This window comes from Passer montanus, unplaced genomic scaffold, assembly GCF_014805655.1.
Source record: "Passer montanus isolate IOZ18808 unplaced genomic scaffold, ASM1480565v1 scaffold21, whole genome shotgun sequence".
NCBI classification, from domain to species: Eukaryota; Metazoa; Chordata; class Aves; order Passeriformes; family Passeridae; genus Passer; species Passer montanus.
In genome coordinates this window covers 9,892,302-9,917,424 of record NW_024366703.1, presented here as the reverse complement: position 1 = coordinate 9,917,424, position 25,123 = coordinate 9,892,302, and the positions used below count along the sequence as shown (strand labels likewise).

Below are 25,123 nucleotides of genomic sequence, written 5' to 3'. Positions count from 1 at the left end.
CCAAAAATAATATATTATTTTAATTACAGACTAATGGCTTAAAAAATGTTGCCTCTGAGTCATTAATTAACTTGCAATTAAAATATTCTTTGCAAAAATACAGGGCAAGGCAACCCTGGCAGGTTTCCAGGGGTTTCCTGCCAGACCACTAAAGGCTGCAAGGTTGGGCTTCTGCCCCTCCACCATCACCCACAAACCTGGCAGGCCCTGGGAGAGCTGGCTGTGGACAGGGCTTTTGGGGCTGGTCTGCTGGATCTTAGTAAGGTGCTGGGCAGTGCATGACTGCATTTTGCATTTGTGGATGCAGGAACGTGAAACACTGGCTCCACAACGGGCTCCATCCTTGGAACTCAGGCACATGCTGCTGAAACTGCCAGGAAGCTGCTTCTCTGTAAAGAGCTCCTCCAGCTCAGCCTCCTGAGCAAAAACCTCAGATGCTATGCAGCAACAGATTCAGAGCCAGTGCCTCTCTCAAAAAGGAGCTCCTACTTGGTTCATTTGAGAATTAAATAATAAGAAGTCAGAAATTTTATATCTTCAATGCTTGCAAGAAGCAGCCCAGTAGTTAAGATCACACAATACTTGCTGTGTTTTTTCATAGAGGGACACTGCTTTAACAAGCAAGCTGACACATTCTGCACTGGCTTTATCTTCTAAATGATTTCACATTCCGTGCCAAAGTCAGCACATTATAATAATCTTGCCCTGGAATGGAATGTGGGAGAAATTATTTATTACAAATATTCACATACATATGTATTTCTCAAAATAATCTGATGTTTGTTCATAGTAGTAGCTAGAACAATAAATAGATTAACAACTTATTATCCCTTTCTTCTGTGAAGATTATAGTTCTCTGCTCCTTGGCAAACACTTTGGATTGTGCAACAACATTATGTTTCATTATGCATCACTGTCACATACTTTGTGCTATGAAGCTTTTGTGCGAGACGTCAAATTCGTTACAAAAATCTTTGAAGTGAATTAAATTTTATGAGGTTTCATTCAATTGCTTATTGATGCCATTAACTATCTTCCCAATTCATATTCCTGACAATGCAGCTTGAACTGCAGAAGACTTTGAAAAGTAACACTTGTTCACAATTCTTGAATTAGCTTACACTGCTGAGCCACATGGAGCCCAAACTTCAGCCTGGTTGCACAAGTGATTTAGAAAAACACACACAACTGAAATTAAGGATTCCAGATTTACCACTGGGATATTCTGCTGCATTCCCACTGATCTCCATAGCATTGGTTAATAGCAAAGGTCACTTTGCATTCCAGCACGCTTGAACAACCCCCTGAAGAGCCATGCCTGGGCTCTGGAGAGCTTCTGAAGAGTAACAGAGCAGAGGGGAGGTGAACAAGGACAAGATGTCGCCGATGCCTTGAGGTACACCTTAATAAACAATCAGGGAAACTCTTTAGAAAGAGATTGAGTTCTAACAGGTTTTCAGAGATCTGAGTCATCAAGAGGAAAAAAGGGCACTTTGTGCTAATTTTGTTAGAACTTACTGATTGCCACTACTATTTAATCAGCATACTTAATGTCATTTATTATGATGAATATTCACTTACTGATGAACAAACCTTCCACCACATTTGTCAGCAATAATCAGTTCTTCAGGGGAAGGCTGAAAGCCTCACAGCCCTCTGACGAACATGCTAAAATACACCAAGATAACCAACAGGAAGAAACTGAAATTGGCTCTTTAAAGATTATGTTCAACTGGCCAATATACATCCCTCAGACTCTCACAATGTCTTGATGAAGGATTAAAAGCCCCTTTGGCAGTGTGACCTTTGCATGTGTAGGGTAATCTGTATCTCCTGCACATCAGATTCCTGCCTCTCTTATCCCCTTTAAACTAATTTGCAAGCTTTCTGTTTTGCTCAGCTAAAGATAAAGGGGTTTTAATGCTACACAGGTGAACACGCACGACTCCTGCTGCTTTTGGGGTAGGATCAGAAAAATAGTGGTACTCCCACATGTGCATATAAAAACAAAAAAAACCAGTAAAACGTGAATTAAAACTACGGTAGAGAAACAATGTGTTTTGGGAAACAAAACAGCAGATAATCCCCAAATTTAGAAGGTTTATCCCATCATGCAGTCAGGCCCCAAATTTCAGGACAGCCCAATAAAAGCTGCTACAAACCCAGGAAAATGGGAACTCTCCAGCTCAAGAGCAGCAGACCTAGGGTTCTGATATAATGTACAGGGATTAAACAGTGGCCTTCAATACTCTTTCTGAAGATTAGTGTAAGATTTCTTTCTTAGATAACATAATTACCTCAAGAGTCAGTCCTGTTTCTTCCAGTCACCAATACCTTTATGCACTGTCATTAATATATTTTTAATTTTCTTATTCCAAGTGAAGAGATCCCATTAGGATTTGATGTAACACCTTTTTCTCACACAATCTTATTGTACAACTTGCTGGCAAATGTATCCACCAGGGAACAAAATACAGAATTTATTTGATGTTTCTATGTAACTGCCCTGGAGCAGATGCTCCAGCATAGAAGATTTTCAGATTATCAAGATGGGGTAAGAGCAATGTCGTGGCCTGTGGTAGTCTGTGTAAGGACATTTATCAGAAAAACAGCATCATCCTCTGATGCAACAAAAGGTACTTTAAAAATGCTTTTAAGTAATTAAATAGGTTGTTTCTAAAACACAATAGACTGAGGAATTCATTCCCCCAGCTGATGTGATCATTTCCTTGATGCTGAAATAGACTCAGTAACAGGTATAATCCTTCCTCTCAGTCTCCACATATGCCAGTGGATATTTCCATTAGGGACACTGATTACAAGGCACTCAGATAAGAGGCTGGAACCACAATTTACTGCCTGAACAAAACATTAGGCTGTTCTTCAGTCTGTTTTCTTGAGGTCAAGAAAACTTGTCCCCTACTCTAGTAGGATGAAAACATCTGGGATATTTCACTTTGACAAGTCACAGAACAATTAAACACTTAAGAAGAAAAGCAATCCATCAGCTTGTGGGGGTAAAGGAGATTCACATTTTGTATCTCAAAATGTAAAGGTGGCAGAAAGTTGTATAAACACTGATGAAACTTCAGATTGCTATCCTGTGGTTGTGAACAAGAAATTGTACCTTTTATCTAACAACAAATAAATGCAACTCATGCAGGAAAAGACATCTTATATGAGAAAACAAGCATCAAGGACAATTAGTCTGTAAAACTTAATTCCTAAGATACTTATGTATGTGGCATAGGCCAAGCACTAGAAAAGGAGAAAGGTTGGGATGGGGATTTGTGTTGCCAGAGCTCTGGAATGCTGCAGTGTATGTTTAAAGAAAGCCTTTCTTAGAACTGCAGGATCCACATGGCACGGCTCACACATGGTGCATAGTATGGCATTAACTGAGGAGAGGATCTGAACAAGGAAAACATCTGCATCTTCTCCTTTTTACATGGCTACAATGTCTCCTTCACAAAGGAATTAGGTGCCCCAGCTGCATCAGAGCTAGTGCTGGCCAATACAAAATTTTCCTCTGGAAAGGATTTTTTCCTAAGGAAAAAAGCTGCTTTGAGAGATGAACTTGCTCTGCTCACAATGTACTTCAATAACATTTTTTAAAATTATCTCTGATGCAGTTTTCCTGATCTTTAGCTTATTATGGTAATATTTGCATTTTTTTAATGCACTTTCAGTGAAAAGCCACATACAGGTGAACAAAACTGATCATGTATAGAAGTACCATGAGAGACCTGACAAAAATAGCATTTTACCAGTGCGGAGGCACCCACAGGCCATATGCATGTGGGTTTACCCATTTCACTGTGCATGACTTGGCTGTGTAATACATATTTTACATCAACTTCTGCCCTGACGTTGTTCACATCAAACCCTTGTAAGAAGATCGACAAGCTCTTAGGAGGATATGAAATTACTGACACAACAGAACACACATAAGCCATGGCTTAATTCAGAAGTGTCCTTAGGTGCCACCTTTTCCTAGAGTATTTCCAACTTCCACAAAAGTTTCTGGAAAGCAAGACAGCAATATTTAAAAGTCAGCAACAGTTTAATTTGAGTCTTACACTATTTACATGTGTTTATCTTTTTTTCCTTGTAAGGTTTCCATGTGACAGGAGAGTAATTTGCAACTGATAGCACTGAGATGCATGACTTTGCATACATTACCCACTATGGTGCAGCATAGAGATATTTCAAGATAGCTTAAAATAAACTGGCTTGAGCACAAGAAACGGGTTGAGATGTAACAACACAGAGCTCTGCCCACAGCTTCATCCATCCCAAAAAGTACCAAAAGCAACTGGCACAGCTTGCAGATACATTAGGTTTGGATCAGTGCCAACCTCTGCTGCTCCTACCCCTTTTTGAGCAGGCATTTTATTCCATGTTAGCAGCACTTCTGCAGAGAAAGCTTAGGCTCCTGCTACTCATGTCCTCCGTGCACAGCCATTTGTCACCAGCCCTTGCAGCAACACCCACACCAGCATCAAACAGGCACACCAGCCATGCCATGTGCCACAACAGCAGCTGTGGCATCTGCAGAGAGCAGGAAACTAAACCCCTCCCTCAGAACCCCATGGGGACACTGGAGACCCTGCACTGGAACAGCCACCGTGGTATCCTGCACTGCTGCCACACTGGGCAGGGGTCAATGCAAAAGTAAGGAATAAAGATTTCATGAACCTCAAAGGTGATTTACAACAAGTGGAGAAGGGGAAATGGAACAGGAAAAGCTATTTTCCTCCAAATTTGTATGGCACATGAAATTTCCTTCTTAACATACCAAGTCCTTTCAGGATATAAAAATTGTAGTGACTGAAAAAATAACAAAGATGATGACATAAGAATCAAAACAAAAATTAGGTGTCTGAGAGACAAAACTATATAAATACTTTTGAATTAAAAAAAAAAAGTTTTGTAAAATTTTCAATGTCCTCTCCTTTTCGGCCTGAGCAATTATATGCTAAATGTTATTAAAACTGCAAATATCAAAGAAAGAATCAGATACACTCTTTCAGTAAAATTCCTGATTATGTAGAAAGAAAGTATCAAAACCCCAAAGAGTTAAAAGACCAAACATTTAGTATACTTTCAAATATCAAGTTTGTACTCAATTGTTCATCAAGTTTATCTCTTCCCAGATTCAGGGATGTGATCTTTTCTGGCATTAAAGCACTTCCTAAACATCACTTCCACAACAGTACCTAAACAAACAATGCACTTGTATGCAAGAGTGCGTTTTATTATCTGCTACACCAAGATTTCCTGAAGTGTATTCAAGAAAATGGCCACATGGAAGAGGACTTCTTTCCACCTGCACAACCTAATTAATTTCCTGTTGCTTCTGGTTTTTGGGAGGTTTTTAATGCTATAGTTCAATTTTTACTCTACTCCCTCCTCCAATCAAGAAAGGAATCTAGAAATTTAAAGGGTAAGTCCAGAAAAAACTCACAATTTATTACAGAGGCTTACATAAAAGCAAAACCAGCCCCAGTGGATTAATGTATTTCCTTTCCCACAGCTTTTTCATTTAAACCATAACTGGGCATATTTACTGCAACTCTTGCATCTGCCAGCGGCATTGTGCTGACACATCCGGCACACAGGCTGAGGACTGATGGCAAGGAGACAGGTCCCACCACTGCTCTCAAACTTTGTGACTGATATAGCATGAAAACTGGGGAAAAGCCACACTTAGAGACATTGCTGACTATCAACAGTGACCCAAATCCCTGTTATTTCAGTCCTTTATCCTAAACTCAAGTCAAGCCTTTAACAACATAAAATGCTTATAAACAAAAACTAAAATAGATTGTCATCAAAAGCTTTAGGGTTATGATCAGACTTGCTCCTTTTTCTTACAAGTCCTGCATAACCTGTGTAGGGGAAGAAGAAATGGCTCATGCAGGCATTTATTTTTTCTTTTATGAAAAGCAGTACAACCAAAGAGGAGGTACTTACCTTTTGACAAGGTCAAATAGAGTCCACATCACTGTCAGAGTTTATCCTTTGAACCAATCCTTTCAGCAGGCATATATATAAACACACACACTTGACAATATGGGAAGTGTTACTGATAGATAAGTTATGTAAATGATACAGCGTACTATAATCACCTCTAAACTTATTCTCAGAGTTCAGATGTTTCTGGAAGAGATCAACCAGCCTCAATGTCACTCCAGTGCCCCAACATGACAAACCCACTAACTGCAGTAATGTCAGAGTAATTCTTCCAACAGCTTGGTGACCTCTTTGAAAACCTCTCTCCAGCCTAACACTGGCCTGAAAAAACCTAGCTCCTCCCCAAACCGAAAAATGCACATAAAACCCTGTATGTTGCTTCCATGTAGTGAGCTTCAAAAAAAGTGATATTTTATTTTCTTGTTTGTGATGGCAAGTCTGTTTTGGGGGATGGTTATTTCTGAAGTGTCATTCTTAATTACTAGTAAGCACGTTGACTGCAATTCTGACACTGAATTTCACCCCTCTTTCATATTTTCGTTCTGTCCAACACTTTCTATATGATCAAGATGGCCAAGCTCACAGCAAAATATGGCCATTTTAGAAGCTTGAGAAGGCCACCAAAAGCCACATATAATCCCAGTTGTCAAGAAAGCTGAAATCCAGAGGTCTTCAGACTACTGGAAAATACAGCCATCCCAACCACCCTCATCCTACTGATGCACCAAGCAACAGCAACACTGCCAGAACTAGATAAAGTAAACCCATGTAGCTCCCACACCGTGGTAATGCTGACTTCTTCCAGCGGTTAAAGTAATGCAGTGTCCATTTGCTGAGAACAACAGGCAGGCTTGATGCTACAGATGTTTATTCACTGGGAATACAAATCGGACATATCAGCTTGCTGTGCAGATGTCAACAAAAACATCCAAGCTTATACTTCCAACTGGGCTTTACACTAAAAACCATGGTGTGAACACAGACAGTCTTTCCCTGTCCCATGAAGTTTCCTGGCAGGTGCTTTTTCCTTAGAGATGACTATTACCATTGATGACGCACATCAATGCTTTTCATGCCCATTTAAAAAGAAAAAGCTGCAAGCTTCCTTAAGTCTCTGCTATAAAACTTTACCATTTACATCTTAGCACAAATAATATTTCCATGTGCCACACTAGTCTCATCTGATATCAAGCTGTGAAAAAAGAATCACCTACTGATCTTGACAGGCTTAAAGGTAATAAAATGACTTTTGGTCAAGAGTGTCAGTTAAGACGACAATCTCATAAAGGAACCTTGTAAGAAATATCACCCATTGCTGTTCATAAACACAAGCCTGGTTTGGCTATATTCAATTACAAGCAAAGAAGGATAATTAAACAGTTCATGATATGGAATGGCTAAAACATGTGCAATCTTACTTATGTTCTCTGCACCTGTGTTTTCTATGGCTTAAATTTTAATACTGATCTTTTAAACTGCACTCAGAGAGTATCCCAGTTCATACACATGAGAATGATACATTCCATTTTTAATTAATATGTAAATTTAAAAGGAAGCAAGATATTCCAGAGCCTTACCACTAGCCAAATATATACTGGCAAACAACTATTAAGATATTTACTCTTGTGTCAAGGCAACCCAAGTACTTCCAGACATAGTCCATGTGCCCAGTTTACTTGTCAGTGTTATTCTTCCCCTTTGTTCTCTCCACCTTTATTTTGGTTTTTTTTCGGCACTTCAACTCACATTATTTAATCCACAGTGTAATGGGGACCTCTAGTAGCTCATTTTTCAAAACGGATTGTAACCTCTACCCGCCTAAGCCGCAACTGCATTTTCCAGCGCTCGGGGCAATGAAACCACAGAACCCCTGCTAAAGCCCTCTAATCCTTAACAAACTCTTTGAGGTGGAGGCACCCGGTGCTGCCAGACGCGGCGGGGGGACGGCACGGGGAGCTCTGGGTGCCGTGGCGGTGCCGAGGTGGCCGCGGGACTCCCGCCCGTCCCGCCGGGGCCGCCGAGCGAGGGCGAGCAGCCGCACGGCCGAGGCAGGCGGGTGACCCCGCAGCGTTACTGCCAGTGCCCGCTCCTGTCCTAGCCCGACAGGCTGCTCCCGCCCTAAACATCGTGGGGAACATAACACCCTCATGCTTTTGCTTAGTTATTACATTTTTAATTAATTTTTGCAGTATCGTGGTAGATGACTGCGATGTCTGTAATTCCATCTGCCCTATATTCCGTTACTTTTTACAGATATTACAGAAGTTACAAAATAATTGTCAGGTATTTTTATTTTGTATGTTCCTTAAAAGTACTTGAAAAGAAAGCACTGATAGTTGGTTTGGATATAAAAATTGAAAGTAATTTAATATAAACTTTATTTTTTTTAAAAAACCAGTTAGTTCTAAACTCAAAGAAAGCCTTCTAAACTCAAAGAAAAAAAGAAATAAGAGATGTGTGTCTAGAAACACATATCACACAGGATATGTGTGTTTCTAAACAGGGAATTCATAATATACATGACTGCTCTTTATTTCCAGTTTGTTTTCAAGTGTGTGGGTAACACACTACGATAATTTTTCTTTGGCAAACACTTTACCCTAAGGTAGAAGAACAGAAATGGCTCGATAAAGAAAAAGTGCAGTTAAACAACTGAATGAAAACTAATCTACCTTCAAGATATTTAAACACATGCAAAGAAAAACAAATTTATAGCCTTAAAAATTTTAAAATGCACCCTTAAACCCACTGTAATAGTTAAGCATAACCATTAGCTGACTTCTCTATTATAACATGGACTAGTAGTAATTAAAAATATTTATGTAATGATCTATTACACATATATATATATATCCTCCACAAAAATCAAATGCCAAACATATAAAATAATTTTCTGACACAAAAAGCGTATATTATTCAATCTTTGTAGTACACTGATATTTAACTATAATATGAAAATGTTTTTGCACTTGTTTCCTGTGCACTCTGGACAGCACAGAACTTTCTGAGCTCAGTGGGGATTTCAAGAAAACTTCTTCATTGCCAGTATTGACACACATATATGTGTCAATGACGAAACAGAAATTATGTAACATTTTAACTACTTTTACATATTATTTTTCCCTTATTACCAATAAATGGTCCTTCATATTTGCTATACTTTCCTTATACTGCCCTTCTGGGAAATATAGTTAAAATTTACTAAAAAAAACGTTTTAAAATACTTGACTGAAAAAGATAACAAAATATCAATTCAAGCTAGGTATTACTATTTTTTTAAAAACAAGTTTCTAACATAAGAAAAATTCTTATTAGAGCATTCACAAAGAATGAGATGTTTTGAATAACATTTTCCTACTATGACAGCCAACACCTAGGATTATTTTCACTGTGCTTTATTCAACAAGCCAACAGCATAGCAGCTTCTAGCTGTATGTGCAACTCAATCATTTCAGAACAGCAATTCAGAAAAACAAATTTCTTAAATGTTGAAGCGATTGCCAGCTGCATAGAAATGGAAAATTATTCTAAAAGATATAGCAACTATGATACTTGCTCCCAAGTAATTAGAAAAACATCTGTTATTTACATCAGGGTTTTTGTTTATAACTCTTACTCTTTCTTTTCTTTTTACCTCTAGGTGATATTTAATTTCACAGCAAAAGGAAGTGCATAGCCAGTTTTAGATTATGAAGGATTACATGGCATTAAGACTGTCAGAAGAAAGAGTGAAGGCAAACTGTGAACCAGCCAGATTAACACCAATGCTGTCACCAGGATTTTCCTTCCAGCGCCTGACTTTTTACATTTAAAATATTCTTTCTTTTTTTAGTTTTGAAACCAGTCCTTCGAACAATCTTATCATTATCTTTATTTGAACTTATAATATGTCCAGTGCTATAGTTTCAGTATTTTGCAGACTTCTCTGCTAAGAAGGATGTAACAAACCCATCTAAGGCATTAACTCTTTTGTAATTTGGCTTCTTAATGATTTTTTTTTAAGAAAACAACTATACAACAGATGAAATTGAACCAAAGCTGAATACAAACAAATTTTAATACTCGGAGCACATCACTGAGACTTGTGAAAAGAAAACAAGCAGACACTCAGATGATTGAAATATCTATGAGCATTCTTAAATTTTGGGATTTACCATAAAAATGAAACAGCAAGAACAAACACATCCAACTGCCCCTCAACAACTACTGCATCACCCCCTTAATTGCAGGGTTTTTCCAATACTAAAAACATCAAAAACAAGTTGATATACTTTTAAGATTATATGCTATCATATATGATGATGAATGAATACAAAAAGCAGTCATTAATATAATTCAATAACACAATTTCAATTATGGTTGTCAACCCTTAACTTTCAGAGCTTTCCTACAAACTTTAAAATTCCAGAAATAAAGATGACTGTAACACATTTTTTTATTCAACTGCTTTGTGAAATTCACTGCAACATGTATTCTGAAGCAGATTCTTCATTTTTATATTAAAATTTATTTTATATTACTACTTAATATGCAGGCAATTAGGCCACTGATTTAAAAAAAATCTTTTAAATAGAAAGTAGAGTTTTTATAAGTTTCCAGAAAAATTTTCTAACAACATTGCTTAAATCTAGCAGCATTCAGAGTCAGGCCATAGAAGCCCATTTATGGCTTCCCCATCACAAATGAAACAAACAAAACAATACATACCCAACAAATCTTTTTGACATGATACACAAAAACCAACCTGAATTTAATAAAAGTAAATAGCACTACTTGTGTAAAATTTTGACAGCATTCTCTGACAGCATATTATTTTGAAACAGAGGCAGATGAATTAATATGAAGAAGTACAGAAATACAAATTGTCCACCAAAATATTTCTGCCTTTTATTAACTAGCCATTTATCTTAGAAACTGTAGAAATACATTCTGCTAAAAGCTGACAGCTAATATGACGTACTTGGGCCATTTTCACTGCACATTGATCAGAGACAACACTTTCATGCTCTACTGAAAATGCACAGGTATTTTTTAGCATTCTTTCAAGCATAGAAAGAACTTCCTTAAACAACCTGACTGTGTTTAATGTTCTCTGCTTCACTTAACACTCACACAAATTTAATCAACTAAACCAGAAAGGAACCAATAACAAAAAAAAGCATAAATTTGTTTTTGCTTACTAAATTCTGAGTGGACAATGAAATGCAGTAAAAACTGTAAAGATTTTGCTTATTATTTTGTTTTGTCATTTTTGGGGGGGCTTTAAAAATAAAATCTAGAATCAGGCTAAACATCTCTCAGAAGTTATTTGTTTAAATTATTTTACAGTTTTCCAAGGGAGTGCTGGGTTTGGATTTTAGGGTTCAGGACCTTCTGCGGAAAATCTGCCCGAACTCCAATCTCCTACACAACACAGAAACCTGGCCACTAAAGAGATTTAGTCTATCAGAAATCAGCTCCAGATTCAAATGCTGGGTCCAGTAATTCCAGGTGTTCTCAAAGCCATGTCAGCGTCACAAATGGAGAGGATTTTACCCTTCCCCACATCCTGTTTAAAGAGCAGATGTGGGGGCTCCCTGGACCCTGACAGACAACTCTTTGTTCCCATTTGACTGGAGGGCGTCCAAGCGTTCCCGCTAAAGAAAACGGGGTTTCTCTGTCCCAGTTGTTATGAAGGAAGGGAAATTGCTAATTCCATTGGCTCTTTAGGAGGCACTTCTCTGTGAGAGTGGTCAAGGTTACCAACATCTCCACAGCTTTGACAGTTGGCTCATTTTAAGGTGCTTTTTGTTTTGTTTTTCTCTTAAGCCCAAAAATACAAATTAACAAATTTTCATTAATAACATCTGTAGGATTGAAGATCTACTGATGAAAATTAATTTGCCTTGGGCTTTATGTTTCATGCCATCTACTCATAAAGGAGTATTTGAAATCACTAATTGAACGCAATGAGATAATTTTCCTGCACAACAAAGCCAACATTCCCATTCTTTCTTTAGCCATTTTATTAAGAAATTTATTCCCTCTGCTGGTTCTCTAACCAATCTTAATACTGGATATTAACACCTATTTTGCTTAGATACCAGAGAGCATGCAGAGGATTCCCTGGGAGGTTTCCTGTAGCAAAGATTCAGAGAAAGAATTGCTAATTCTAAAACAGACGTTTTCACACTCCAGGGAGACTAATGAATAATACACAGAAAACCTCAAGCCAACTGATCTTGGAAACATAAAACTAAAATTCTGAGAGATTTGAACAGGAGTCTCTAAAATATGAATTTTTGGTACAATCTCACTGAGAGATATGATGAAGATAATAAAAGGAATAAAAAATGTACTTTCATGCTCCTGAAATGGAAAGGTTCATAGTGCTTCCTGCTCTTTGAGGGTAATAAGGCAGGATATATTTATTGGTATAATTTATTAGATAATTTAGTAATTTATTGGAGTTCTAGAACAGCATGACTTGCTTAGTTATATGCCTATAATATATGCACTGAGTAAAAAGGCACTTTTTAAGTACACATGGAAAGAACTATTCCAGAACTAATTATTCCTACAGAATACAATTCCATTCTGATTTGATTAAATGTACATTAACAATGGCTTTGGAGTATTTGAGATAAACAAATTTCATGTCACATCAATGAAGTATTTCATATATTGTGCAAATGACTAATTTGCAGCTTAAACTCCTTCACAGGTACGCTCCCAGTGCTGTACACAGCAGGTCACTGCCAGTAGTGAAAAGTTTTGCTGCAGTTTAGCAGCTCCACTTTTCAGTCACACGCTGCAACAGCGGCAAGATTATGAGTTTTCTTTGCCACTCCATTTACTAGGAAGCATTTTACTCAAACCATATTGAAGACCAGAAGTAAGATCTGATTAAAAAGTAACCTCTCTAGCTTTTACTCCAGCTAAAATAAAAAACACACGGGTCATTGCTTTAGAAAGCAAACTCCAAGTAAAGGACAGCAAAATACCACTGAAGGAATCTGTTTCTGATACTCCACTGACTTGTATTACCTGTTTGATACATGAAGAGCCTGAAAGCTGGGGTTTGGAAAATTTGAAAAGTCACCATGACAAATTTTAACATAGAAAACACCAATGTGTTGCAGATGTTAAGCCATTTCTACCAGTCAAGCAGAATATTTTGGCTGTTTAAATCCTTGAAGATAGGTGGTTTATATAAATAATCCCAATTCTCCAACTGCAGAGGTGGAGAGGACCTGGCTGAGATAACGCAGCTCATTCTTACCACAGTTCATTTTTTTTGCTTTTTTTTAACTTTTAAACTTTTTTCATTTTTTGACAGTTGCAAAATGGGTAAATGACACTAAAAATCCTTGACACTTTCATTCGGCAACTCCGCAGATCTCTACCAAGGAGCCGCGTACAATCCACCGGAAAAACTGACAGTACAGTATTTAACAGGTAAACACTTTTGTATCTGCTCATCTAGTCCTAGGAGGCACTGGGGATTAATCTACTTTTACAGTCCATAGGACTTGGGAGTGCTTCAGAGTAGCCTATGCTGCTACCTTTGTAATTTTTTATAAGAGCATTTCACAAATCTGTGTAGTCAGAATTACAAACTCCCAGGACAAAGAGTGACCACATTGTCTGATTCGGATTTTTTAGTGAATAACTAGGACTGTTTGTAGTTAATATAGGAGTATCACTTGTGGGGATGACAGCAACAGAAACCATTTATTGTAATAGTAATTAATAAGATACACCAACAAATTTCTCCTGAAGGATATGACCTTTGTTGCTTCGGGAACAACGGGGACATAATTAGCCTACAATTTATTCTGTGGTTTCAATTAAAACTTCTGTTTTTCACCTGACACTCAGAAATTATCTATAGTGGCATAAGTAAGAAGTACGATATCAAGGAAATATCCGTTCAGCTCTTCTAGTTACTTTTAAAACTTACTGAATATCAACTTGCAGCACTTTTTTTCATTCGGTACAAAAATACTCTGAGCTAGATTTCATAAAACTTGTTCTAACTATTTTAAAATAGTTCACCCCAGTCCATGAGATTAATATTGCAAATAAATACCATTTAGACAGAAAGCAGTTAATACATCGAAGATGTTCAGAGAAGACCTTATACATGCACTACTGGACTGTGTGAATTGCCTCTATGATAACTGTGTTTGTTCTAACAACTCATTTTGAAAGAATTTCAGTTTTCCTTTGTTCACAACAGTATTTTCCCCTCATACAGAGATTTTTGCCCACTGACTAATAAAATTATATAGGTGCAGATGTTAAATAGTAGTTTCCGCAATATTTCACTAACACAAGGTCAAATATATATTATCTGTCACCTTAATTTTCTTTTTCAGGTATACTTTACCTCTATTGCTAATCACACAACAATTGTTCATGTTGGTAGGCATGTCAACAATTGGCATAAAATAGCCTCCACAACCCCTCAAAAGTGTATTCTGTATTTACTATGAGGAAAATATTCCTGTAATGTATTTGCCATGGTATGATTAAGCTGAAGAGACAAAGGCAACTTAGTGATTATTAATATAATATAATAATTAATTAATAATTAATAATATTAATAATTGCATTTTATACAGTCTGAACACACACACAAAGAACATTTCATTTTTCTGTTAACACAGAAATTCATGAATTTTCACTTCCGCTTTAAAAGTTCTGCTTAAATTTTGCAAATGTGTCTTTAGATATGGAACCATTCACCAGTTAAATGTCTATATTGAATAAATTGTTTCTTGTCTTTGTCCCTTTCCTTCCAGTAAAAGAAGTTGTTATAATATGTCAGATACTCAAAACAGAGAAAAAACTACCACTTTGCCACCTATACTTATCCATAGTGATAACAATGCATGGTCTCTTATGTGATTTTCTTCGTGTGCATTATTTATAGATAAAAATAAATTTTCACAGTTACAGTTTATTTACATTATTCTATTCTATGTTTTTAAATACCAACATAAAACCAATCAAAATAAAGTTTCTCAGAGATATAATTCTTTATTATTAACCCACAGAGAGAGTAGCAACTCTGCAGTTAAGCTGCTTTGCTCTTTCAACAAGACTTTGGGGCAGGGGGCAGTGTCAAGCCAAAACACTAAACGGTTCAAGAAAACCCATAATTTAACACACTGTGAGTGAATGGGCCCACTACCACACTCCAGCACCAACAAAGCACCTTTTTATGTATTCTAACAGTCTGCACAGAATTTGATGTGCTCCTTCTAAAGCTTCCTTCAATGCATTACCTTTATGAGGGTCTATATTAAATTTTTACCACTTATTTAACAAAAAATCTTTTAAATAATGCACGCAAATAACTTCTCCTTAAATAAAACATTATGTAATTGCAGTGTCCCTTTTTAAATGGAATTAACAGGAATTAACTGCTCAATTTTTAAAAAAATCCCAAATGCACCAGAAAAATACACTTTGAAAGTACACCTATTGAACAAAACCAATAAATAAACAAATAAAGATGTTTATAAAATTTTTTTATACTTCCAAATTGTTTACACTAATTCATACTTTTAACAGATCTCTGTTTAAGGAAGCATGGCTTCCTATGGCTTCCTGGTCTCACTAGCAGTATTCTCCCACAGCCCTGAAGCTCATTGAGCCTTGCTAGAGACTTTAATGAACATCCTTAAAAATAGAGAAAAGTTTGTGACTTCTCCTATCTAGGTCTTTTAAATGCCAGCACTATCAAGCAGACACCCCAGGACCCAGGAAGGATAAGGGTATGTTGTCAACAAAGGAAAAAAGAGATAAGGCCTTCTGCACCCACCCCCTTGACCTAACAAAAACCCAGGGCTTGATATTGGTCTCCAGGTCAAAAATAGACTGTCTGCATCTGAAAGCAGCAGAGAACATTTCCACAATTATCTCATTCTTAGTTGTTTTGCAAACCACATTAGGCACTTCAGAAAAACAGCACCCATATCTGCTATGGAATCATTTGGGAACAACTCTGAATGATATTTAATAAAAAACATGTTTTTCAAGAGCAATAGAAGCAATTAAAAAATAAATCGTACCCTGAAGTCCTTTCTCTTGTACATTATGCTTTAAATAGATGTCTTCACCAAACCACCACTAACCTGTTCCACTGAAAATTAAAACCAAAACACCATAGACCACCCTCTGCCTTTTTTACTCAACAAAATATCCCACACTGAAGGCACAAATACTTAACAAAAGATTGGCTAGCCACACACAGCAGTGAGATACAATGTGTTCTCCTTCTTATCTACCAAGGAAAAAATAGCATTAACTACCAAATGTTATTCCAAGCAATTTAAAGAAACCAATATCATCAAGTCAAATGAATACACTACCTTTTCTGATTCATTATCTTTGTTTTTGCGTTTCTCCTCTCATAAAATTTGATCTGCTTTCCTCTGATAAAAACTCAGTAATTCCCCATGTTCTTGCTGAGCACTCATGTGAGTTCACACGGTTCAACTGCTTGTGTTGTCCAAGCCAGTATAGCTTAAATCCCAGTCAGCCAGGAAGCCAGGCAGATAAGCACTGGCCTACGGAAAATTTATCTTTTGAAAGGGAACAGGCTGCTTGAAACAGAACTTAAGGTCAGGACAATCTGTAAGTTAATGTAAACTAGAATTTGTAGATGAAGGACCTAGTAAATGCATTGAACAAGATTATCTGCCAGGTTCCACTAAGTGCTCCCAATTACAAATCAATTCATTTTATCTAGGCAGATTTTGGATCCACACTTTCTCCACTCCAGAATTTCATAATTTAATAATAAAATTAACCAGATTCTGATATATGCAGTTTGATTAATAAAAAGGTGTTGGGATGCATTTTAGCTGAGACATGCAGATTTCCTTGCAAATCGACAGAAGAAAAAACATTTTCCAGTGGAAGGCTCTCTTGCATAAAAAACTTTTTTCTTCTTTTTTAAGGAAAATCTTTGCTTTTATTTATAATCATAGATTCTAAAATCGTCTGTTCTATAGACTGAGTACTGAAATGTTGTTTTCCAATACTATACACAAACATATATTTCATAATGTGTTTTAAATTCAAGATCAGAAAGCTTCAGAAAATAATTAATATTTGCCTTTCAAAATCTTCAGGTATAATGGAATTCTAAGACATTGAATAGTTGCAAAGAGAACAAAAATTTCATTAAATAAAGCAGGGAAATCATGCGTAAATAGTAACTGAAAGCACAGGTATTATTAACTAGTATTTAACATTTGAAAAAGTACCAGTGTATAGAACAGAACAAAAACACCCACTAAACCAATGAAATTAACATTATTCAATTGCATTTGTTCTTGAAGGTGACTTCCTCTTATGTAAAAATTTGTATTCACAAATTTGAACTAAATTAAATTAATGAGTTATATCCAAGCCTAAGCTAAAAAAGAATAATCGTTCAATGGAAAAAAAAAGTTTTTCCTGTATATACTCTAAAAAATAATTCAAAATACCACTAAGGAGATTCATACATGACTAAATAGCTTTCATTATATGAATGAAACTAAATTCTCAGCTAAATATTACATATGTTTCGTTTAGAAGTGATAAAGAATTTGACCTGTTTGTCTCCAATCTGAGATTCTAACCCCACAGAAATTTCTTTTGCTTGAAAAATTAACTCTGACTTTTCGAAGAAGGTGTTTTCAGTGACACACAGTCTTCTTGATGGGATACAAATAAAAACATGCGTTCTCTTTCTGCACTACATATATATCCAAGAATGGGAAACAATTTAAAGAAGTATCAGCTTCTTGAGCTAATCATTTCACCTTCCGCGCTCCAGATATCTAGAGAACAAGCACAAAAATGGGACATTTCTGCAGTTGTCTTGGAAGGAAGAAATACACTGATAGAGCAAGCAAGAATAAGATACAATATGAACAAATGTGAGACATTATTTTGTTAAATCTAAATAGAAAATATTTAATTACAATAAAATGGTCTGATGTGCCACAGTATGTTACTGTTGATGGATAGATAAACTTAAGTGATTTTCCATTTTGCTCGTCCCAGCAAACACAACCATTTAAAACAGCATCACACAACCATTCACACGGCAGTCGTACATCACTTCCATAACCTGCTCAAAAGAGTCTCTGCATAGGACAACACTTCAGGATAGCTATTGGTTTGATGACCTTACATATTATCAATGGGAAATAAAGAAACAATACAGTTTGATATCCTGTTCTATGATTTCTGCAAAAAAAAGGTTTTTGTGTAAGTAGAACAAAAGACCATGTCCTGTGACTGCTCCATAAAAGCATCTCCCTTTAAACAGAAAAAGGGCAAGGGTTAATATGCACAACGTGATGTTTAATGACTGAAGTGATTTATGCAGGATAAATGGTTTATGGTTTTCTCTGCAACTTTCTTATAAAAGTTATAGTTTGGCATGGCGGATTTAGATAAACACAGCTCCTAAGAAACAACGACAAAATACGGTACCGCACTGCTGATTGGCAAAAGTTGCCTAATTTGGATTAATTAGAAATTGAGAGCTGAGGTGGGAAGAAAAATGAAGTTAAGAATGTTAAAGGAACACGTACATCATAAAAAAAATCTCACTTTTATCTGAACAATTTTTTAACCAGTTTGTGCTAAAATGATCCTGTACTACTGCTGCAACTGAATGTAGTAGATGTATGAAAGTATTTTAACTATATTATGCCTAAAGAATTTACTTCTAGACAGACAGCTTTTACACTGACATATAACTTTTTTCTTTTAAAATTAGAATATGATGGTAAATTCACAAAAAGCAGAAGAGAGGTAAATTTTTTTAAAAACAATGTCTTTTGATCAACTGATTTTCCTACTGGCAGTACCACTTTAAACTGCGATGGAATTTTAAAAACTGTCCCGAGATATCCAAATCAAACTCAGGGTATCTAACAAATTTCTCAAGTTTCTATGACTAATAGTGTATCACAGAGTTGATAGTTATGGGCTAAATGTGATCCTGACCTTTTGCGCTTACGGCTGCGAGCCCTGCAGTCTGTGCGCTGAGCCAACACAAAATCTATGCTTACAGCAGCGCTCTGCACACCAGCAATCCTCCCAGGCAGGATCCCCACTCAGTTTATAGCCTCTTTAAAATACACCAAAGAGTTCCTAGAATCACAGAAGGTTCCCTACTCCTCCTCAGAAAGGTAATGTCTTTTACAGTTGTTCCCCCCTTGATCAAGAAAGTTTTTGGTTTTTGGTTTTTTTTAGGAGACCCTGTAATGCTAGAAAGCTGCTGTTAATAGAGCATTTTCAGGCTTTAGATAAATGTTACATTTCCAGAACATAAAGTTTTCTCTTTTCATCAAGCCTGAAAATCTCTGGTCTCTCTCAGTCAAACAAATGTTGAATTTGTATTCCTTCCACCTTAAACCAATTCAGTGGCCTGGATTTCTGTGCAAAAACTCTTCCAGGTGTCCAATCTGCTGTGGTTCTCTATGGCATTTCTTACAAACAGGAAGAAGCAATGGATATTTCTACTTGTGCTTTACATACAAGGTTCAGCTGTTGAGGAAGAAGCAGCCAATTATTACACAAAAAAAACCCCCAAAAAATAAAACTAAAGTCAAAGAAGGCTTGGTAAAGGAGAAGAAACTAGGAATATTGCAGATATGGACAGGGCAGGACATCAGGAAGACTAAAAAGATTTTGAGTGGGGAAAAAACCTGATGAAAAAGTTGCTGAGGAGCAGAGGAGGAAAGGGAGAAGGGCATGAAAACAGCATCCTTTCAAGACCTTTTCCCACCTCTGTCCCCTCTCTCAGCCCTTAAATCACTGCTAAGCCCATTCACCACAAACTCTTTGCAAAAAGAAGCAAAGAGGTTACATGAAACTGAGTATCACAGCTCTTCCCCTGGGCTTGGAGGAATATTTAATGTAAACTGTAAATAGGTGTCTGCTACCCTTCAGTCTCCCAGAGCCACTGTCATTAACTTTGTTTCAGAGGACAAGCTGAAGCAATCAGAATGGCAAAGCACTTCAATCACCAGCAACACTGCAGTAAGCAAAGACAACCGAAGTCAATAAACAAGCCTGGCTGAGTGACTGCAAACAACAAATGCTCCTCACAAGCAGCCAAACTGAAGATCATCAGGAAACTGTAAAATGAGACACGTGCAGCATGCAAACCTCTCCTCTTTCCATCCTTCCCTACAAGGCGTTGATCTGATACTGAACTGTGGAATTCCCCAGAGACATGATAAAGGAAAAATAAAAACAAATACCAGTTAATCAATGCCATGCATGATAGAAACCAGATGAGGGAGTGACTGAGTAAAACAGCATCACAAAACCATCAAAAAAACAACTGTGCTGGAAACTGCTCTTCTTTTTGGTGTTTCTCAGCTCCTGTTCCAACCCTCCTTGCCTGAGAGCCTACAGACAGGGTAGAAAGTGTTATGCCAGATCAGACCAACTAACCCAGTGATCTGAGCCTGCCAATGGCAAATTTTGGGCAGATGATCCATGGATATTTAGACAACCACAAGATACGAAACCCACCTCAGGAAATTTTCTTGTTTCCAAAAGCTAGTTAAAATCATGTATTTTTGTGTCTTTTGCTATTCTTCTCTCCATCCCACTTTTCTGGATTTAACCAAAGGGTAGGATAGCCTAAAGAAGTGGCTACAAAACCCACTCTACAGGATAACTGCCAACAAACTGAAACCTCCTACCCCAGCCCTAATCTCCCTTGAACACTTCTTGTATGTGGGTTCAAGTGAGAAACCCTACACAGCTGAATGTCAGGATGCACAGGGAGTTTTCCTTCCCAATGTACTCCTCAAATCCTCCCTCTTCACAGCAACACTGCACCTGTCCCAGCACAGTACCCCTGGCGCCTTCAATTAATGCTGAGAAAATCCTGAGTTAAGTGCCTACTTAAATTTGATGGGTTTGCCATTCAAATGATGGTCTGTCAGCCTAATAAAAGCACCAGTTAGTAAACAACATTACTGCACGAACACTGGCAGAATTATGAGCAACTGCAAGCTGCAATTAATTTGACCTTAGCTACCATGCCCACACAACCACTGATGCTAATGCTGTGATTTTATTTCAGATCAATGTAAACAGCAACAAATCAACATTCCTGCCATTTCTCCAAAGAGGAATCAAAACTACCCACTGCAGCTAGGGGAATTTGCAATTGAACAGATGCAAACTACTTCATAGCCCTGAGGAAAATGGAATTCATTCACCAATGTGTAGCTTGAGCTAAACTAATCCGAGTTGCATATCCAGTTCTCGAAGAGCTCTGAGTAGCAATCAATCTTCCTGCATTCACCAAGTGATTTGTTAATCTGCAGTTTTCATAACATAATAAAGATCATATGGATTAACCAGCTATTGTTCATAACAGCCTGATGAGCTTCTTAGAGTCTCTTGGTTACTTACTGAGCATAACAGTATCCAGTGCAGGGAAACAAACTGGGCAGTATGGATTACATCATGTTCTACCATCTGGAAAGCATTACAATATAATCACTAATACTGTGAAGCCTCCTGAATCCGTTCTTCATTTATAATGCGACTGTTTGAGTTCCAGAAAGAGCATCTGAGGAGTGATTTGTAAAATATGTTATTGAAATCCTAAGTAGGATATTGTTCTTAATAAAAACCATACCTAAGTACAAACTCGATTTTCAGCTTATATCCTTAACCAATTATGCACCAATGCATATCTCCACTGGTAAGTTTTCTTGTTAAATCCATTCTTGCAGTGGATTAGTTAGCTCAGAGAATCCATACTGGGACAGAGCTGCCCAGGACCAGCAAGGTGATTTGAACATTCCCCAGTGCCCTCTATTAGGTGTACAGAGAGACTTTAAAGAGTGATGGCATTAGACAACAACACAGAAAGCTGGGTCACAGCTCAGGGAGTGGGTGGGACAGGCTGGCAGTGGGCAGCACCACTGCAGTCCCAGGGGCTACAGGGCATTCCTGGTCTATCCACTCCTCCTGTGCTGATGGACAGAAAAAACTGCTCACAGTCAGCTGCTGAAGAGAAATGCTGCCCTAAGAATGCACCACAGAGCAGCTCAGCAGACACTGTGTTTTGTATAGGTGCCTTTAGCATCACCCACTTTTCCCAGGACTAATGTCCAGCATCCTACCTAATTTCTGGCCCAGGATGCACGTACTGCAGGGCTTGCTCTCACTACAAGAGAAGCCAGCCTTGCTCCTTGCCAGCAAGGGACTAGCACAGCTTCTGACTGCGAAGCAAAGTCTGCACAGCAGCCCTTAGATCCACTTCTGTGAAACTTGTTCCACGGCTGAAAGCCAACAGGGGTCAACAGCATGCAGCAGTTTAGTTTCACAGTGAATCCCCTTTACAAATAGCCCTGGGCTGACAAATCCCACCATGCTCCTTAAGATATTTTTTCCAGTAAGACAAAGCCAAGCCCTTAACAGGGCAACCTGCAGAGAGCTCAGTAAATGAAACCTCTGGATTGGCTTTCCCAGGCAGTCATTCCCATTTTACTTCCAAAACTTCAGTATCCCTAAGGAGATATGCAACAGAGTGATTATCCACAGTTGAAGAATATATATCTATGTCTGTGTGTGTGTGTATATATATAAAAAAACCACTCTCCATACAAAGCTACATTCATACAACAATCTCAACTCTTCCATGATCTCCACCTCTTCAAACAATCAAGTCAGGCTAACTTTGTCACAAATTTATTACAAATATGGTAAAACCTATAGAAGAAGTACTTTCTAGAAGTAACTGTAAATTAGGTCATGTGACAGGTCATGCACTAATCTGAAATCTCAACTAGAGAAAAGCAAACCATTTGTTTCTAGAATTATGCCCTAGAAATATAAAGACAGTTTCCACCATGTCAATGCTTTAACTCAGGCAGCCCCAGAAATTTGGTAAGAAACCAAGAGATCTTTTGGATAATGTAGTTTATCATACACATCATTTTTCCAACACTGATTTTACACAAGTGACTGGTGAAAGGAGCACAGGCCTTTTTGGATGACACAGCAGCTGTGTGGGAGACCAGGAGTATTTATACATTGGGAAAGGTTAGGAATATTAATAGCTAAAATTGTGCATAATCTCTAAAACAAGAGATCCTTACAAAAATAAAACTGTACATGAGTGCACAAACATACACATCCCAAAAAGCCATGCGTACGTAAAAATGTTAATGTATTACACACATCTATATTACTAACACTGATATAGATGTTTTCTATTCCACCTGCATGATATGCTACACAAGAAAGTCTATTTTCATTATCAGATCACATGACAGGAATTTTGCCATTATTTTTATTCATTTCAGTGAAAAGCGCTTTATGACCTGGCTCCTTAGTTTTATTACCCACTTAAATAAATACAATTCATTTGCCATTTTTGGAATAAAAAGGAGGATGTTTCAAATTCTTCAAATTAAGTCTACTATTACAACTATTTAAAGCCCAAATATGAAGAAAATGTTAGAATTTTTATAGTCTTTTTAAAACCAAATATTTAGCTCAGCTAATAAATCTGTTCATCTGAACTCTGCAGCATTCAAACAAATGGATAAATGCTCAAGCTGCTAAAAAACAGATAGAGTTTCTAATTCTCCAGTTGTTTAACCCCATCTACTGAAAAGGACATTAGAGAATTCCAAGTGTCTGCTTTAAAATAAGATAAAGCTGGTAAGATATTTTTAAACAGGCATAGATATTACAAAAATAGTTCTTTTTGCCACCTTGAGAAGTGCAGTTTTAAGATAATCTAGAAGATCAGCAATTCTTCTAGACTTGAATGCATAGAATTCTCCTTTCCTTTTCAGTACTCTTCAATCAATGTTGAAGGTAATTGCTGTCCTGATCACCGGCTCATATTGAACAGATGAGCGCTAGTAAATCAAAAGCTGTCCAGATCTCCTACTGTGGATCAACATATACATAATGGCTGCTTGCCCATGACTGAAATCCTTGTGATAGCTTAATGCTGTCAGGTGCTTCATTTCCAGTGGCCAAAACATAATGTAACATTCCAGAGGACACATTTTTCAGGCTTCATTTCCAGCACCAAAGTATGCGAACACCATTAAAACCCAGTGATTTTGCCAAGATGCTTTTGTCAATCATGTGTTTCACTGATTCATTTACAGAAATAAACATATAAAACGAATCAGTTTAGAAAGCTAAGCAGCAGAAGGTGCACACAAAGATGACAGAAGCAGAAGTTCTGCAGCTACTATTAGTTTGACATTTTTAACATTGGACTACAGTCTCAGTTGCTCCAAAAACTATTGGAGCAAGACAATCTATTACTGTAATTAACATCATTTTTTTTTAATTGTCTAGGTCTGTATTGAAGTCTGAAAATTAAATTTTACATTTCTCAAAGAATAAGTCTGTGTATTTCTTTACAGGATGTAATATGCTCACATAAATCTTTGGGCTGACAAATTTTCAATCTGAAGTAAAAAATGGGCAGCAGTACAGGAGAGCATGAACAGAGAGACAGCAGCCAGCCAAGGCAGGAGGATTTACAGAAGAGATGGCTTGCCAATGGTTTTCTGGAGAGGGCAGGGAGGGGGTGGAAGCTTGGAACAAATTAATGGGCAAACTGTTCCAAGCACCAAGATTGGCACAGGAAGACGTGTCCAAAAGACTGTGACTCCAGGTTTGTGTTACTTAACATCACTGTCTGGCTATCTAACTAAACTGACTCTAACCACTGTGAATAGCAACATGTTTCTCACCAGTGACAGAAATGCACTGTCATCCAACACCCAAACCTATGAAATCTCCGGTATTTCTGGTAAGCAGAAGATGCCTGAAAGTCCAGCAGTCAGAACAGGCTGAATCCCAAAGTGGGATTTGCTGGGCAGATGTAATCACACTTACTGCCATGCCCAGGTACCAGCCACCCTAAAGACAGCTCGTAGCAGGCCATTTACTCATTCGGCTCTCAAGGAGTGCAAATAGACTCCCATGTGCACGCTGCAGGAGTAGGTGGATGTTGAAAGTGATGCCTTTTAAAACTGAACACCTCACCCAACTTCATCTACCTGACACAACACAAAGGACCCTGCGCAGTGGAGCCCATTCACTGCTTTGCCAGACACAGGAAACTGCAGGGAAAACTCTT

The 25,123-nt window shown here is 37.5% G+C and overlaps 1 protein-coding gene across 6 annotated transcripts in view; it reads right to left on the bottom strand.

The window, feature by feature from the left end:
* Window positions 1-25,123, bottom strand: part of RBM20 (RNA binding motif protein 20) — a 102,988-nt gene that overhangs the window by 63,235 nt on the left and 14,630 nt on the right. The window contains exon 1 of one of the 6 annotated variants that reach the window (XM_039708955.1): window positions 16,338-16,458. The exons of the other annotated variants lie outside the window; for them this stretch is intronic. Coding sequence (XP_039564889.1) covers window positions 16,338-16,351 — 14 coding nt within the window. The 5' untranslated portion in view covers window positions 16,352-16,458. Of the gene's footprint in view, window positions 1-16,337; window positions 16,459-25,123 lie in introns of those variants that run through there. 6 annotated transcript variants of the gene reach the window in all.